The 18,281-nt window shown below is 43.9% G+C and overlaps 1 protein-coding gene across 1 annotated transcript; it reads right to left on the bottom strand.

Moving 5' to 3' along the window:
• Positions 1–12,691: 12,691 nt before the first annotated feature.
• LOC139240788 (probable G-protein coupled receptor 139) lies at positions 12,692–17,081 on the bottom strand. Its single transcript, XM_070869265.1, has 2 exons — positions 17,015–17,081; positions 12,692–13,602 (listed from the first exon to the last, which is right to left on the bottom strand). The coding sequence occupies exons 1-2, from the start codon at positions 17,079–17,081 to the stop codon at positions 12,692–12,694; spliced, it is 978 nt and encodes a 325-aa protein (XP_070725366.1).
• Between the last annotated feature and the right edge of the window lie 1,200 nt (positions 17,082–18,281).

Here is an 18,281-nt window from a genome sequence, read left to right as displayed (position 1 = left end):
CTCTGCAATCTCACGGCTTGCTCTCCTCCCTCCAAATGAGAAAGATGAGGTCATGTATCCACACAAACAGCGCCTCTCTGCGATTAGTGCCTCAGCAGGAATTCCTTCCTCACCCGCAACCTTGTTATTCTTGAGCTGCTTTGCCTACCTTCTGCAGCGTTGGGAGTTCACTGGGCTGGTGCCAGGTCTCATGCTGCGGGAAGGAGTTGAGAACACTCGAGTCAAAGGAAGAGTCTCGATTGAGGAGATCTTCAAAGTGTTCCATGCAGCCTTCCCTGACAGCCTCGGTGTCCTTCATGAGTGTTTCTCCATTCTTGGCCAAGAGTGGGGTGAGGCCTTGGGAGTTTGGACCGTCGGTGGTCTTGCCTGCAATGAAGAATCCTCGCATATCGTGGCTGTCGGGATAGTTGTTGTATCTCCTGTGCTATCGCCATCCCCCACCTGTTGTTTAGGTCCCGGGTTTTTTGTTGGACCTCAGCCTTAAACCGTCTGTAATGTTGCTTGTAGCTCCGGAGTTGGGTTGTTGCTTGAGGCTCAGAAATGCTCTGCGCTTTTGATGTATTCGTTCTTGGAACTCCTGATCATTTTCATCAAACCAGAACTGGTGTTTTCTGGTTGAGTAGCCAAGCGTCTCTTCACAGGCACTACTTATGGAGGCATGGAGGGCAGACCAAGCGCTGTGGCAATTGAGAATCTCAGGTCATCAAGGCAAGGCGGATTGGCCTGAGGCGCTGGCTGCATTGGGCTCTCTTAACTGGATCTTTAAGTGCCCCAGCATTAAATTTTTTGCAGAACTGCTTTGGGGCTGTGTTAATATCGATGATGGATCCGATTAGGCAATGGTCCATCCAGCAGTCATCATCTGCTGTCATGGAAGATTCTTGCAATCTTCAGCTCGGATGATGATATAGTCGAGCAGGTGCCAGTGTTTGAGCGAGGGTTTTGCCACGATGCTTTGTGTTTGTCACTCTGGCGGAACGGGTGTTGGTGATGAGGAGTTCGTCTTCTACCCATTTTGTCAGGAGTAGGGTGCCGTTTGAGTTGGCTTTCCCGACCCCATCATTGCCAATCACGCCTCCACAGAGGGCTATGTCTTTGCCGACCCTCGGCATTAAAGTCACCAAGAAGATCAATTTGTCACCGTGGGGACGCAGGAGAGGGATGTATCGAGGTTGGAATAAAAACATCTTCAGCCTCATCCGGTGCATCGAGTGTTGGGGTGTACGCACTGATGACTGTGGCGCATTGGTTCTGGGAAAGGGTAAGGCGAAGAGTCTTCATGGAGGGGGAGTTTTTGAGACGGTCGACCAGTTCATTTTTGATGGCAAAGCCGACTCCATAAATGCGGCGTTCTTCCTCTGGTTTTCCTTTCCAGAAAAAGGTAGAACGCCACCATGTTCCTTGAACTAGCCTTCCCATGCCCGCCGGGTCTCGCTTCGGGCGGCGATGTCGATGTCAAAATGTCTAAGTTCCCGGGCAACTATGGAGGTGCAGCGTATCGGTCTCTCATTGTTGGAGTTGTCCATTAGGTTCCTGACGTTCCAGGTCCCGAACTTCAAGTTAATGGAGCGGAAGATGCCTATGCGTGAGTTCTTTTAACGTGGGGTGGTCGTTGCACACCTGCTATCACACGGGTTTTGCTGAACAAGGTCTCGACCCATTGGCAAGGGGGTCGAAGGCGCCGGGAGAGCATGCAGTGCTATATGGGCATAGTTGCCTCTGGCAAGATATTGCCCGCAGGCTCGGCGGTAAGCGAGACCCGGTGGGCAGGGGAAGGGCAGCTCAAGGAACATGGAGGTTATACCTTTTGCTGGAAAGGAATACCAGAGTCAGACCTTTGGAGGTATGTCCTGCGGAGCCTGGATGTGACAGGCATTGAGAGGATCAGTGGCCCACCGGAGTTCAGGTTGGGAGGGAAGCGGGGTGTGACAGCCATAGAATTAACCACGTGTTGGAGATGGAGAACAGGCCAGGTCGCCAGTGGGGAAGTTGAGCTGCTGTCGTCACTGAACAAGGAGAGGAGGCCAGTCGCCGACGTGGCGTGGGGGGCAGCGGGGTAAGAGAGAGGGAGGTACGAGGTCTATTCAACTACTGCAGAAATCAGGAAACAGCGTTTGTAAATTTAAAGCAAGCTCTCACAAGTGATCCAGCCCTGGGATTACCCGACCAGAATAGACCCTTTCACATCGATACGAACCACAGTAAATAACGCGTTAGGAACTCAATTACATGAGGACAGGCATAGGCCTGTGGCATGCTAATGTAGGAAAGGTTATCCTTCATACCCAGCATAGCTAAGCAGAATTTCATAAAATAGGAAGGCTAAAATGGTATCCCACACATAAAGAGCTAAGTGGGAAGTAATGCTCTTGCACGGCACCCCACCCCGCCCCCCTCCCCAACGGGACGGTAACAAACTTTAAGGAGGGTGATGAGCATCAGTGTAGCACAACAGTAGAAGCCGAGGGAAGTAGACAGGCAAGTGAAACCACGCTTGAGGAGGTAGACATGGATCTACATGTAGATGAGTCCTGGCGCTATATCAAAGGGACACGACGGACGGGATGGGCAGTGGTAGATAGCAGCAGACAGGTTAGAAAGGAAGGACGGCTAGAAGGGGGCCTATTGGCTCAAGTGGCTGAATTGGTCGCTCTCACCGAGGCTCTGAGGACGGTGATGGGAAAAAGAATAAACATCGATAAAGACAGTCGGTATGCTTTTGGAGTAGTGTGTGATTATTTCAAAAATCACAAGGGAATTTTTAAGAAATTATTGGAAGCCTTTCTCCTATCCCAAGAGTATACAATGACCAGACGAGGTAGCCAAAAGAGTGGGTTGGAGCGGGAGAAAGGGGGAGGGGGGCGCAGCGGAGACAGGTACACTGACCGGGGAAGCCCCGGGGGAACATGTACAATCGAGCCTGAGGAAGGAAACATGTTTAAGCTACATGGAGAATACACTGCACAGGGAAAGGAGGAGTGGAAGCAGAGAGGAGCCCAGCAAGGGACTTATGGGGTATGGAGGAAAGATGGGAAGTTATACCATGGGTATGTCCATACAGGTGGAACGAACATGATAAGCTCGATGTAGTGATGGAGGTGGTGGAAGAGATGGGTAGAGATATAGAGAACCACTGGAGAAGGTACATGCCATGCGCAAAATAATTACCAGTGGGAAAGTAAATGTCAGAGTGGGACATCAGCCCACACCGAAAGGACCCAGTGAAAAATTATAGTCAGATTTTACTGGATCGTTATCCAGCAACAAGGGGAAGCTACTGCCTTGTTATAATAGGCCAGCTTACAAAGTGCATAGAAGCTTGCACTACTGGAAATTGTTCACCCGAAACCCTGGCTAGGATCTTAATAGCAGAAATATTACCCCGATGGGAAGTGCCACTACAGCTGGACTCAGATCAAGGTACACACTTCACAGGGAGGATTATGAAACCGGCCTGCACTTTACTCGGGATCAGGTAAAAATTCCACATCCTATACCAATCTTCCGGATTGGTGGAACAATTGATTAGGACTTTAAAAGCGAACGTGGCCAAGGCAATCAAAGAGACTGGAAAGGGATGGATAGACATGATGAAGCTCAGGGCAACTCTTAGTTGCGAGACAGGACTGACACGCTTTGATCTAATGAGAAGAAGTCTTGATTACAGGAAGGGAGGACTTAAGACCTTCGACAGGATATGGAAGTTTGTGAATGACCTCTGTAAGCAGTTACATGACTTAAAAGCACAGGTCAGATATCAACAAGCAATCAAGGACTATGAGAACGACACTAAAGGATAAAAGGTCCAAATACCCCATGTAGGGATTCAGGTGATTGTGAAAATGATAAGTGACACGTGCACCTGCATAGTTATAAGGGTTATCGGCAAGTGGAAACACTGGACCCAGTTGAAAAACGTAGTCACTAACTAACCGGTGATGACCAGGAAATATTGTTTTTTTACAGGATTGTGGTGCTCGTGGGAACAACGTGGGGAAACTTATCTTCTTATCAAGGACAACAGGCTGAGGGATGTCAAGGCCAGTATTATAGGTATTCGGACGACATTAGTTGTGGTAAAGAATCAAAAACGCTGAGGGTGACGGACGGAGCAATAGTGGAATTAAATTGCAGTGTAACAATAACGGGCATAAAACAACATAACGATGAAACGAAACGATATTGGGAATGGGCCAGTAATACGGGACTAATATTTTGTGTAAATTAGACTGCGGTTTGTTTTTTCTGCACCCAAGGGAAGTGGCTGCAGATTTCACTCAACATAAGAGGAATGGTGTTGGAGGGTTATCTCCCAAGATAGACCCACCAACAAGGTCCCGACCACTACTTTAGCAACAGTGAGTAACAACAGGGCCCGACCATCACAGCCCCAGTGCCACCAACGTGTCCAACTATGAACGCTGCGTAATAAGGCAGACCAAGGATAAGATTCACTTCGGGGTACGTCAGCAAATAATTTAACATACTTAAACATCCCTAACTTCTGCGGGTCAAACACTATAAGCTTGTAAAAAAAAACGCGTCCTGCAAGCACTTGAAAGGCCTGAATGTCGAAAAAGGTCAGGTAAAATGCAGGACCAGGGAAAAAGAGGGATACTAGAAATGTTCCGCGTCGGATACGCGGCGGGAGTTGCGATGGTAAACACTATAGACCTGCACACGATAGATGATCGGGTCAACGCCCGAATCCGAACATTACAGGGATTATTGGAGAGAGAATTGTTACACGTTGCGAGATCATGCTGGGACGAGAGTGGAAAGTGTCTTAAGCAGAACCATCCAGACAGAAATTGTTTGGTTACGGAGCATGGATACTCAGTTGTATCCAACATAGACTTGGGCAACTTCAAAATGGAAAGGTGCCGCATTGGATAATAGGTATTGCACTATCAATAACATAGCATGATGTGACAAATGGAGTTCCCCTATACCAAAAAATAATATAGAGGAAATAAGAAATCAAACTCGTATGCTTTCACATTACCTATCTAGATATGTGATTAAAGAGAACAACAGAACTAAGAGTCTCAGCATAGAGGATTGTTATTAAAATAACCGAGTTGTTTTATGTCAAGATCCACTACTAATGATCAAAGTGACTGTGGATGTGACCAAGTGGAAGAGTGCACCTTGATGTATCACCCCCTAGCACGGGGCTGCGAAACTAAATCTGGTCCACGAGGAAATGGGGAATGGTGTGTGGGCCCCATGGCGACTGAGATGACGGTCACAAATGAGGGAGGAGATTTCTCATGCGCCGTCAACAGATACGGACTTCTGCTTTACCCCGCATGTTTAAATGGATACGTTATAAACCCTCAACAAAAGGAAGAAACCATCAATGGAACAAAGCTAGACACTATCCGACAAGGGTATCCGAAGGCGATCGGGCCGCAAGGAAAAACTCTACCCAAACTGAATGAGGAACAAACTCGACTGGAGCAGTGAATTGATCATAATTTCCGAAGCATCATCGGGAAAGATAGATGAAGCAGAGGATACCGCAGACCCGGCAAAATAAATTGCTGGACGCAATGTGCAACTGCATCGTTGATGCAGATAGTTCACATGTACTGGTTGTAGTGCAAGGGATCATATTGGTCATCTTCCTATTGTTAGCCTGTAGTAGATGTAACTGAAGTAAAGTCAGGCCATTGTCCACATTGTTAAAATATTGAATGAAGGCAAAATAGAGAGTCCGGCAGAAATGACTCATCAATATAACCTTGAAAGAAAAGCCAGCAGGTGGGTCCTGCAGATCGGGAAGTAGCGCTACCCAAGCGAAAGGACAACGCTGGAAGCTTAACCATGAGGAATTAAATGGGAAATGGCCTATCAAGGGTATATAGCCAAGTGCCATTAGGGTGGGGTGGGGGGGGGGGTTGTAAGAGGATAAGATACGGTCACTAAAGTGGAAAACAGAACGACAAATGGACATATAAATGGACTGAGTTACTATGCCAAAGGGAAGAAAACAAAGGCTGTAGAAAATAAGTAATCCTTGTCACTGAGGGAAATGTACCACGTAAAAGGATACTGAAGGAAGTGAATGCATTGACACTTAGCGCAAACTGATAGAAGATGAAAACATACACTCAGTAATGAATAACACCTTCATCAAGAGTAGTGGAGAGTCTACAGTCTAGAAACATAGCAAACCCTGGGAAGCAACATTACTTCACACATCATGAGGAAGTGAGGCAAAGTTGACACCACTGAATAACACATTCCGGGAGAGTGACATGTGATGGGAAATGGACAAGTGGGAGAGAGCCACACGGAGCAATTCTGCTGTGGATCGACGAATCAATGTAACTTCGCCAACAGCAGTAGGCCAGTCGGTGGTTTTGTAGGAGGGGTCGCACACCTCTAAAACTCTATAATTGTAATTGTAAAACCACTGACCGAATATATGTTCGTCGGTACCTTCCCCAGCATGCTCGATTAAAAACCAGTTGAACCAAAGTTTTGGTCTGAGTGATTCTGTGTTCACTGTACAAAAGGGCGGGTGTCGATTTCTTATATCAGGGAGACCACCTTGATGATGAGAAGTCTTCTTATTACCCCAACAAGAAGCAGTGCAGTTGGCCAATCGTAGGTAATGGTGTTGCGCAAGATTTGGTGCTGTGAGCACATACGAACATAAGAACATAAAAAATAGGAGCAGGAGTAGGCCTCCTGGTGCCATGAGCCTACTCCGCCATTTTATAAGATTATGGCTGATCTGCCCATGGGCTCAGCTCCACTTCCCTGCCCAGTCCCAATAACCCATGGCTGAAAATTCTGTCTATCTCTAACTTAAATATATCAATGGTGCAGCCTCCAAAGCACTCTGGGGCAGAGAATTCCATAGATTTACACCCCTCTGAGAGAGCAAAATTCCTCCTCATCACAGTTTTAAATGGGCGGTCCCTTATTCTGAGACTATGTCCCCTCGGTTTACATTATCCTATGAGTAGAAGTATCCTCTCTGCATCCACCTTCTCGAGCCGCCTCATTATAATATGTTACGATAAGATCACCTCTCATTCTTCTGAACCCCAATATATATAGGCCAAACCTTCTCAACCGAACTTCATAATTCAACCCCGTCAATCACCGGTATCACCCTAGAGAAAATTCTCTGAACAGCCTCCAATGCAAGTATACCCTTCCTTAAATACGTACACAAACACTGTACGCAGGACTCTAGGTGTGACCTCGCCAATTAGCAGGAATTCTCTTCTTTTATACTCAATCCCCTTGCAATAAAGGCTAACATTCAATTTGCCTTCCTGATTGCTTGCTGTAGCTGCATACTATCGTTTTGTGTTTCTTTTACAAGGATCCCCAGGTCACTCTGCACTGCAGCACTTTGCAATTTTTCTACTTTTACATTATAATTTAATTTCAATTTTTTCTGCCAAAGTGGATAACGTCACCTTCTCCCACAAGCTACAACATCTGCCGATGTTTTGCCTATTGAATTAGCCTGTTTCTATCCATTTGCAGCTTTTTGTGTCCTCCTCACAATGTGCATTCCCACCCACCTTTCTATCATCAGCAAACTTGGCTACATTTCCCTTGGTCCCTTCATCCAAGTCTTTAATATAGAGAGTAAATAGTTGAGGACCCAGCACGAACGCCTGCGGCGCCCACTCGTCACTATTTGCCACTAATTACCCATTCATCCCGACGCTCTATTTTCCCAATACATCACATCCATTGGTTCCCAATCATCCTCCCTGCTCGTTACATTCTCAAAGAATATCAGCAAGTTTGTCAAACATGATTTTCCTTTCATCAAGCAATGATTACTCTCCTTTCTGGATAATGCTTTTTCCAATTGTCCTGATAATGCTTCCTTAATAATGGACTCCAGCTTTTCTTCAACGACAGATGTTAGGCTAACTGGTCTATAGTTTCCTGCTTTTTGTCTATTGCCTTTTTTAAAGCAGGGCGTTATATTTGCGGTTTTCCAATCTGCTGGGACAAGCCCAGAATCCAGGGAATGTTGGTGATTACAACCAAAGCATTCACTATCTCTGCAGCCACTTCTTCTATGTCCCAAGGATGTAAGCCATCAGGTCTAGGGGACTTGTCCGCCTTTCGGCCCATTATTCTACCGAGTACTGCTTGATTAGTGATATTGATTGCATTAAGTTCCTCTCTCCCTATAGCCCCTTGATTATCCACTATTGTATTGATTTCATTAATATTCATTGTTGTTCACCGTTTACATCAAACAATCGGAAACACGAATCGGAATTTGATAGTTTGCAGATGACAACAAATTTGGCTGGTTGGAAGATGCAGAGGTATGGTGCATATAATGTAGAGGAGGACTGCAACAAGATAAAGGAAGCCGTTAATAATCTTGCATAATAAGCATGTAATTGGCAAATACACATCAATATAGTCAAGTGTTAGGTGGTAATTTCTGGCAGGACGAAAAAGAATATCACATATTCCTTGGAAATATGTGTCTAAATGTACTTGACGAATACAGTGAAGAGATACACAAATCATTAAAATTAGCGACGCAGGTTAATAAGGCCACAAAAAGCAAACTGGAGTAAATTTCTGAAGATGTTGTATTGAAAAGCACAGAAGTTATGCCAAACTTGTATTGAAGCTTCGTTAGTCCACAAAGAGAGTACTGCGAACAGTTCTTGTTTCCATGTTGTATTAGGGACATGGTGACTGGAGATGGTGCAAAAAAAGTTTACGGGAATGAAGGCAGACACTGTGAGGTTATCCCTATCGGGAGATATTGAAAAACGTGGGGCTCATACTCTAGAAAATAAAAGACCGAGAGGTGACCAGTTTGAGGAAATAAATTAAAAACTAGATGAAAATGTGGAGATGCAGAGAGGATGTTTTGACTAGCAGGCGGGACCAAAACGCGGGCCATAAATATAAGATAGTCACCAATAAATAGGTGAATTCAGGAGAAACTTATGTACACGGAGAGTGGTGAGAATGTGGAAATTGAAAGAACAGCGATTATTAACGTGAATGGCAAAAATGCAATTCAGGGGAAGCGAGATAATACACGAGGTAGAAAGGAATAGAGGTATATCTTGTGGGGGTTAAAGAAAGAACAGAATGAAAGACTTGGATTTCATGATCACTGGATATCATAAAGCGCTTTACAGCAAATGAAGCAACTTTGCTGTACTCACTATTATAAAATTGGAAATGCGGCTGCCAATTTTCGCACAGCAATCTCCCACAAACAGATATATGATAATCAGCAGGTAATCAATTTTTTTCTTATGTTGTTTGAGGGATACATAACTCCCCTGCTCTTCTTCGAAATACTGCCAGTGGGATCTTTTACATCCACTTTGAGAGAACAGAGTGGGTTTAACGTTTCAACTGAAGGACAACACCTCCGACACTGCAGCACTCTAACAACGGCACTGGGGCGTCAGTCTAAATTGTTAATTGTGCACAAGTCCCTGGAGTGGGAATTAAAGCGAGAAACGTCTGACTCAGAGGGGACAGTGCTACCCACTGATCCACAGCTGACAGAACAGTGCGAGGAGGCTGGTCTGGGGCATAAAGTCTGGAATGGACATTTTGGGCTGAATGATTTGTCTCTGTGCTACACATAATTTATATGTTGTGATAAGTTTATATAGGTTAGGTCAAACATGATAAAGAGGCACTGGATAATGTGCGAAACATATTTACAACACAAAAAAGTTGCATTTACATAGCGCCTTTAATGAAGTAAAACGTCCCACGGAGCATTCGACGAATACTATTAAACATAATTGACACCAAGCTATCTAGGGAGATATTAGGACAGGTGATCAAAACCTTTGTCAAAGGTGTAGGTTTTTTGGAGCATCTGTAATGAGAAAAGATAGGAGAGAGAGGCGGAGAGGTTTGGGGAAGGAATTGCTGAGTGGAGGGACGCGGCAGCTGAACGCTCGGCCGCAAATGGTGGCGCAGTTAAACATGGTGATCAGCAAGTTTCGAGATTTCTACTTTCAGATGGTTGTAGAGGATGATATCTGGACAGTGAGGGATGGCACCATGCAGGGAATTCAATAAAAGGATGATCATGTTAAAATTGAGGCGCTGCTGGATCAGTTGCCAATTTAGGTCAGTGAGCTCAAGGGTGATAGTTAACCGGACTTGGTGCGAATTACCATTCGGGCAGAAGGGTATCTGATGACCTCAAGTTTATGTGTGGTGGAATGTGGGAAACCAGCAAGAAAACATTGCAGTCGGCAAGTACTGAGGCAGCAAAGGCAAGGAATAGAGGTATAGAGGTGTCAGCAACAGAAGAGCTCAGGCAATGTGGAGACAGGCAATGTTATGCCGGTGGAAGTTGGCCGTCTTTGTGACAGCGAGATTATGCGGTCCGAAGATCACCTCTGGATGAAATACGACATCAAGGTTATCAGTGGTGTGCTTTGTCTTAGACAATTGTCCGTCTCTGTGGTGCATAGGTTATGGCAGGTGACGAAGTCAACAGCTTCAGTCTTCCAATTGTTTAGTTGGATGGTTCCATAACTGGTCGATTACAGGTAATGGAAAAGAGCGAACCTGTCTGGGCCCTTTTTCTCTAGAAGTGAGATGATTTAGAGGAGACCCGAAAGACGTCATATAAATTATGAATGGATTTGTCATGGGAGACGTGGAGCGAACGAATACACTTGCGTGGGAATCCAAAACAAAGGGACATAAATACAAGAACTTTTCGGGTTGGAAATCGGTGGTTAGTGGTGTGCCACAGGGATCGGTGCTGGGACCACAACTATTTACAATATACATAGATGACCTGGAAGAGGGGACAGAGTGTCGTGTTACAACATTTGCCGATGACATAAAGATTAGTGGGAAAGCGGGTTGTGTAGAGGACACAGAGAGGCTGCAAAGAGATTTGGATAGGTTAAGCGAATGGGCGAAGGTTTGGCAGATGGATTACAATGTCGGAAAGTGTGAGGTCATCCACCTTGGGAAAAAAAACAGTAAAAGTGAATATTATTTGAATGGGGAGAAATTACAACATGCTGAGCTGCAGAGGGACCTGGAGGTCCTTGTGCATGAATCCCAAAAAGTTAGTTTGCAGGTGCAGCAGGTAATCAGGAAGGTGAATGGAATGTTGGCCTTCATTGCGAGAGGGAAGGAGTACAAAAGCAGGGAGGTCCTGCTGCAACTGTATAGGGTATTGGTAAGGCCGCACCTGGAGTACTGCGTGCAGTTTTGGTCACCTTACTTAAGGAAGGATATACTGGCTTTGGAGGGGGTACAGAGACGATTCACTAGGCTGATTCCGGAGATGAGGGGTTTACCTTATGATGATAGATTGAGTCGACTGGGTCTTTACTCGTTGGAGTTTAGAAGGATTAGGGGTGATCTTATAAAACATTTAAAATCATGAAAGGGATAGACAAGATAGAGGCAGAGAGGTTGTTTCCATTGGTAGGGGAGACTGGAACTAGGGGGCACAGCCTCAAAATACGGGGGAGCCAAGTTAAAATCGAGTTGAGAAGGAATTTCTTCTCCCAGAGGGTTGTGAATCTGTGGAATTCTCTGCCCAAGGAAGCAGTTGAGGCTAGCTCATTGAATGTATTCAAGTCACAGATCGATAGATTTTTAACCAATAAGGGAATTAAGGGTTACGGGGAGTGGGTGGATAAGTGGAGCTGAGTCCACGGCCAGATCAGCCATGATCTTGTTGAGTGGCGGAGCAGGCTCGAGGGGCTAGATGGCCTACTCCTGTTCCTAATTCTTTTGTTCTTATGTTCTTATGTAACGTAACTAATTAACACAATAGGGATATAAAGTGCACTTCCGTTACTTAGATAAATGTTAGAATTTTGAATGCATTACCACAGGAAGTGGTTGAAATAAAGAGCTTTGATATTACTAAAAGGAAACTGAATGAATACCTGAGGCAAAGGAAAGAGAAAGTTAATCTGAAAAGCTGAGATGCTGAGGAGACACTGGAAGGAGGTACACGTGGAACATAAGCATCACCACATAGTTGGGCCGAATGGCCTGTTTATGTGCTGTCGATTCTATATAATATATCATCATCATCAGCATAGGCAGTACCTCGAAACGCAGATGACTTGCGTCCACGCTAAAAAGGGATAAGTTCACAGGTGTTTCAATGAATGACCTAATATTGCATATCCCGAACTACATGTTGAAGGGTGAAAGATGCCTGTGCGTGGAATTTTTTTCACGTTTTTTTCCGTTGCACAGAGCTTGGTCTTGATCCAGTGGCAAGGGTTAACCAGGACGACTGGAAGGAGACCTGCTCTGCTGCACGGACCTTGTGTGCACACATATCGCAGTGTGGGCTGACCCATGCTGTCCCTGGGCCTTCGGCCATATAAACAGCAGCACAGCTCGGTCTGCTTATTTAATGACGAGGCCTTACTTTAGAAGTTGTAAATGTATTGCTGTATTAAATAGCTGAACTGGCTATTTACAGAAGTTCTCGGACGGAATGCAACAAACTAATGGTCCTGTCCCGAAAGACAGTGGCACAGCTGCTGCAATCAGAAATGCTGCTGTGTCTTAAAGGTTGTGGCTGCCGCGCCACTGTTTGCATTTTCGGATCACAAGCCAGTCCGAGTAGAACACAGTTGATGGCAGTCAGGGGGTAAATATTACATTCATGCCTGGATAGGAGACATTGTGACCCGCGTCTGGGCTGTGCTCAGTTGTTCCGATTATTCATTAATTGAATAATTGAGGTAACCGGATATTTCACCGCGCTCTTCAACTGCTCTCTGAATTTGCATTGTGTCACCCCGTAAATAAATGTGTTTGTACAACAATTCAAATTCCGCAGCATGAACCCTACTTGTTCAAAAATGTAATACGCATCATTGCCAGAGCTGGAATTTACTCCTGCGATGTTATAATGTAAGAAATCGATAACATGCAACAACCACAGAAGAATGAAGCTGCCGGAAATGGCGAATAGTAAAATCACAGACTTCCTTCTGCTCTCCATCTCTGGGTCACTGCGATTCTTTCCCTTGCTCTCACCCCTCAGTCCCTGACGGACTCGACTTGCCACTAAAATGTGTCTGACAGTCAGAGCATTGAGCAGCAAAATTAAAGCGAATGGGAGCACTGGGGTTAAACCCATCTTAAACCAGTCAAACACCACCCATCCGGGCTCAGTAAAATAGCCTGGTATTGTGTAACAAAACCATTGTATACTGTCGATTATCCATCCCGGTTTATATCTGAAATAGAGGGGAATGTTTCGTAAACAGAGAAGAACGCCAGTTGTTGCTAGAACCACAGCTGCAGTTTTCCCGGTGCAATATTTTGTTTTTAGCTTCGTGCAACAAATTGCCACAAATCGATCAAAGGAGAAAATGACGGTGAACCAGACAGAACAGTCTGTGGCTGCACCCCTCAGGACTGCGCGAACACTACACACAGGGGTGATGTCCAGGAAACAAGCTGGGAAATAATACCAATTGATCTGATACAGTATGACCTCAGTGATGATGACCAGTAGATCCGCCGCTGCCATGGCCACCAGGTAGCGACTGGTGCAGGTGGAGAGCCCGCACTTTCCCCGGGACAGGATTACAATCGCCACTAAATTCACTGTAAAAAAAGAGAAGGGAAATGAGACTGGAAATTGCTGATCAAATGTCTCGTTGTCTCAGGTCAATTGCTAAGGACTGGATTTGAGCACACATGCGATTGGGATGCGTAAGGGTCACAGGTTAAAATTTTAAAAATCGCTACTCCAACACGCTTAGAACCCGCCTCCCTCCAGGTTTAACGGAGGCGGGAGAGGAAAACCTGCGAAGGACAAACGATGTAAAACTGCGCAAAACGCGGGAAACCAAGACTTTCGATTTCCCCATGCAACTCCACTGTTATTACCCCGGCCTTTAATAAAAGGAACATACTGGGATTGCCGTAAATCTGATGAAATACAGAGGATGCTGGTAATACTCGGCGGGTCAAGAAGCATATGTGGTGGGAGAAACAGAGGTAACATTTCAGGTCTATGACTTTTGTCAGAACTGAAGAAGGTAGAGATTGAACAGGTTTTAAGCAAGTGCAGAGGCAGTGAATGTGGAGAGGTGGCGGGGGGGGGAACAAAGGGGGATTTCTCTGATAGAGTGCAATGCAGGAGAGAAAACCGACGAAGATACAAAACGAAGTACAATCAAATAAGCAGAAGTTGGGTCCAGAGGAGGTGTAAAATTCTACAGCTGAATAAGAAGGGGGGAGTACGGCATGTCAAGTCTGTCAAAGAGAAGACTCAAATGGACCGGCAATGTTCTGGCGAAACGGCCAAAACTGGAAACCGTGAGTATAAAATCCAATCTGGAATTCAGGAGAAAGGTATTTGTTCAGAGTGTAGATATAATGCTGGGCTCGCTGCCACAGGGAGCAGTTAACGCGAATAGCAGGAAAGCATTTAATTGGAAATTGTTTCGCACATGAGGCAGAAAGCTGTAGAAGGTGATGCTGATCGGGTGATTTGAAGAGGGAGCGTGGAAGTTCATGTGGAGGATAAACAACGAATCGGCCCAAGGGTCTGTTTTTTGCTGTAAATTCTATGTAATTCGATATAAGGAAAGTATAAATTAACCAGATTTTTTTCTTTCATAACATTAATATCAAAATAGAAACGGCTTGCTCCATTCCGGCTTGTGACCCACACTCACTACATTTCTACAGTAACATATATTACCAGTAATTAAGTAATAATAGAGGTTCCATTAAATTAGAATCATACAATCATTAAATGTACAGCTTGGAAGGACGCCATTTCGGATCATCGTGTCCGCGCCCGCTGTCAAAGAGCTATCCAGCCTAATCCAACTTGCCAGCTTTTGGTCGGCAGCCTGTAAATTACGGCACTTTCAGTGCACATCCAAGTAGTTTCAAATTGTGCGAGGGATTCTGCTTCTGCCACACTTTCAAGCAGTAAGTTCTAGACCCCCATCACACTCTGGATGAAGAAATGTACCCTCATATATCATTAAAACTTCAAAACCAATTGCTCTTACTCTATGCACCCTGGTGGGTGACCAAACTGCTGAAGGAATAAGGTCCTTCCTATCAAGTCTATCTAGGCCCCTCATAACTTAATTCACCTAAATAATATCTCCCCTCAGTCTGTTCTGTTCCAAAGAAAACAAGCCCAGCCTATCCAATATTTCCTCGTGGCAAAAACTTACAGTCGAGGCAACATCTTCGTAAATCTCTTCTGCACCCTCTCCAGTGCCATCAGAACTTTCCCGCAATGTGATGACCAGAACTGCACGCAGGACTTTATTTATGGTCTATCTAGTGTTTTATACAGTTCAATAATAACCTCTCTGCTTTTTATTCTATCCCTCGGCTAATAAAGGCAAGTATTCCCTATGCCTTCTTACCCAACTTATCGAAATGGTCTGCTACATTCAGGGATCTGTGGACCTGAATTCCAAGTTCACTTGATTACTCTACACTTCTCAGCGCCCCACCATTTATTGTCTCGTCCCTTGCCTTGTTAGCCCTTCGCAAATGCATTATCTCTCACTTCTCCGGACTGAATTTCATTTGCCACTGTTCTGCACAGCTGACCAGTTAATTGATTTCTTCCTGCACTCTGCAGCTTTCTTCTTCATTTCTAACCACACGACCGATTTTAGTAGACTCTGCAAACTTCTTAATCATACCCCCTACATTCAAGTCTAAATCATTGATGTGTACCAAAAAAGCAACCTTTCTGTCACAAAAATACCCATCAACCATTATATTTTGCTTCCTGCCGTTGAGCAAACGTTGGATCTAAGTTGTATTTTGCACTCCATCGCATGTAATTTTAGTTTCCTGACCAGTCTGCCAAGTGGGTCCTTAGCAAATGGCTTACTAAAATCCATGTACACGATATCGAATGCAGGAAACGCATCGACCCTTCTTGTTACCTCCTCAAAAAATTCAATTAATTTAGTCAGACACGACTTTCCCTTTAGAAATCCATGCTGATTGTCCTCGATTAGGTCGTCATTCTAAATTAAGATTTCTTCTTTCGCTCGGAATTTTATACAATAATGTTCCACCACCGAAGTTGGTTGAATGCCCTACAATTACTCTGTCGATAGAATTCGCCTTTTTTTAAGTAATGGTACAAGATTAACAGACCTCCATTCCTATGGTTCCACACCTGTCGCCAGAAAGGGTTGGAAAATGATGGTCAGAGCATTTGCTATTTCCTCTTTTGCTTCTCTTCGCAGCCTGGGATACATTTCGTCACGGCTTGGGGATTGATCCAAATTCAAACCTGCTATGCTCCTTAATAGGTCCTCTCTTACTATTGGATTTCTTCTAATATTTCGCAATCCTCCTCCCTGATTACAATGTCTGCATCGCCCATCTCTCTTATCGAAACAGACTCCAATTATTGAATAAGATCCATACCCACGTCTTCTGTCTCCGCACACAGATTATTTTTGTGGTCTCAAATACGCCCCGCTCTTTGTCTAGTTATCCTCTTGCTCTTAATGTATTTATAAAACATGTTTGGGTTTTCCTTGCTTTGAGTTGCCAACATTTTTTCATGTTGTCTTGGTGATTTACGAATATCCATCTTAATTGCACCCCTGCATACTCAATATTCCGAGAGAGTTTCTGCAGTATTGAGTCCTCGGTATCTGTCACAAAACTCCCTTTTTCTTTAACCTCCTCTATATAACCCTTGACATCCAGGGGCTCTAGATTTATTAATCTCACTTTTTTTTTTCTTTAAGCACACTGATTCAACTGTACATACTATTTTAGTAAAGTCAATAGCTTGATAATTCATCGAGCCAGTGAAATACAAACATAGATTTAATTTCAGTTGACATAATGGAATAAATGACAGATGTAATACGGGACATTTGACTTAAAAATTATATCACTGATCATGTGTATGTATAAAAGTTACCACTAGTTCAGCATTAACATAATCACTCACAGTGTAAGATCAGAGAGCAGTTCACAGACAACGTCAAAGGACATAATCACTTACCAGGAACACCAATGACGGCTATTATCATATAATATATTTTATCGATACTCGTAAATGTTTCAAGCATTGTCTTTTTGAAACGATGTTTCCCTTCGTGGTTCAGGCAACTTCACCGAAATAAACTTTGATTTGATATATTCCCAGAACCTTAATTTATACCCTGTGTGGCCTCCACTGGGATATTGAGGTTGCCACATCATTCAAATTAGTATTATTGAAATTTGAACAAACAGATTACGACAGTCGAATTAAATCCCTGTTGTGATGAAATACATTTATTTCTGATTGAAATTAAAAATACCAAAGACTGGACAATTCTGATCACCAAAGTGAACTATTGCAAATTGGAAGCTGTATTATCATAGCTATGGAAATAATGCCCATCTCGAAATATCGTATTGTTTCAATATCTTTCTCTCTGCTGCGTTCATTCAGTAATTGAATTCCTAATGTTAGAGTGCTCTAATGTAATCTGGCGTCTGGATGCTTGCTCTAACCACAGCCATTCAGTTAAACAATTAAAATGGTTGTATTGTGTCTATGAATCCTCAAACTTAGACAGCCCCTCAAACCAATGCAAACTTGAAACTAATACAGAATTTCAACTTCTTACAGCATCACATCTAACACAAACCTCACATTAATACAGAACCTCAAACAAAGACAGCCCCTCAAACTAATACAAAAATCAATAAAATATAGAACCTCAAACGCATACAGCACCTCAAAGTAATAAAGCCGCTCAATATTATGTAGCAACTCATGTTAATATAGTATCTCAAAAAACAATCGAAAACAGCATCCAAAACGAAGACAGTCCCTCAGACTCTTACAGATTTTCAAACTAATACAGCCCCTCAAACTAATATTGCGCCATAATAAATGAATTCAAATAAAGGATCATGTAGGAATGGTTGATTTTGAAAGTCATTCGAAGGGTGAAAAAGTTGGATCTCAAACCAATGTCCTCAGCTTAAATGAAGGGATTACAAAGGTATGAAGTCAGAGTTGGCTAAATTGGACTGAGAAAATATATTAAAGCATGGGACAGTTCATGAGCAGCGGCAGACATTTAAGGAGAAATTTCCTAACTCGCATGAATGATATATCCAATTAGAAGGTAAGAATTTAAGTGAATGGATAACCATCCTTGGCTAACTAAGAAATTAAGGGATGGTATCAAATTAAAAACAAGGGCATACAATCTGGACAAGACTAGTGGGAGGCCAATGGATTGGGAAAATTTTAGAAGCCAGCAAAGAACGAA

Source organism: Pristiophorus japonicus, chromosome X (assembly GCF_044704955.1).
Source record: "Pristiophorus japonicus isolate sPriJap1 chromosome X, sPriJap1.hap1, whole genome shotgun sequence".
Classification (NCBI taxonomy): domain Eukaryota; kingdom Metazoa; phylum Chordata; class Chondrichthyes; family Pristiophoridae; genus Pristiophorus; species Pristiophorus japonicus.
The sequence above is the reverse complement of the archived record's forward strand: the minus strand, read 5'-3'. Positions and strand labels throughout refer to the sequence as shown.

What these genes read in the sequence shown, in the direction of transcription:
- LOC139240788 (XM_070869265.1), bottom strand. Translation starts at nt 17,081, where the DNA reads ATGCTTGAAACATTTACGAGTATCGATAAAATATATTATATGATAATA. An exon ending in AGCCGTCATTGGTGTTCCTG is followed by an intron (nt 13,603 to 17,014) that starts GTAAGTGATTAT and finishes CTTTTTTTACAG; the next exon opens with TGAATTTAGTGGCGATTGTA.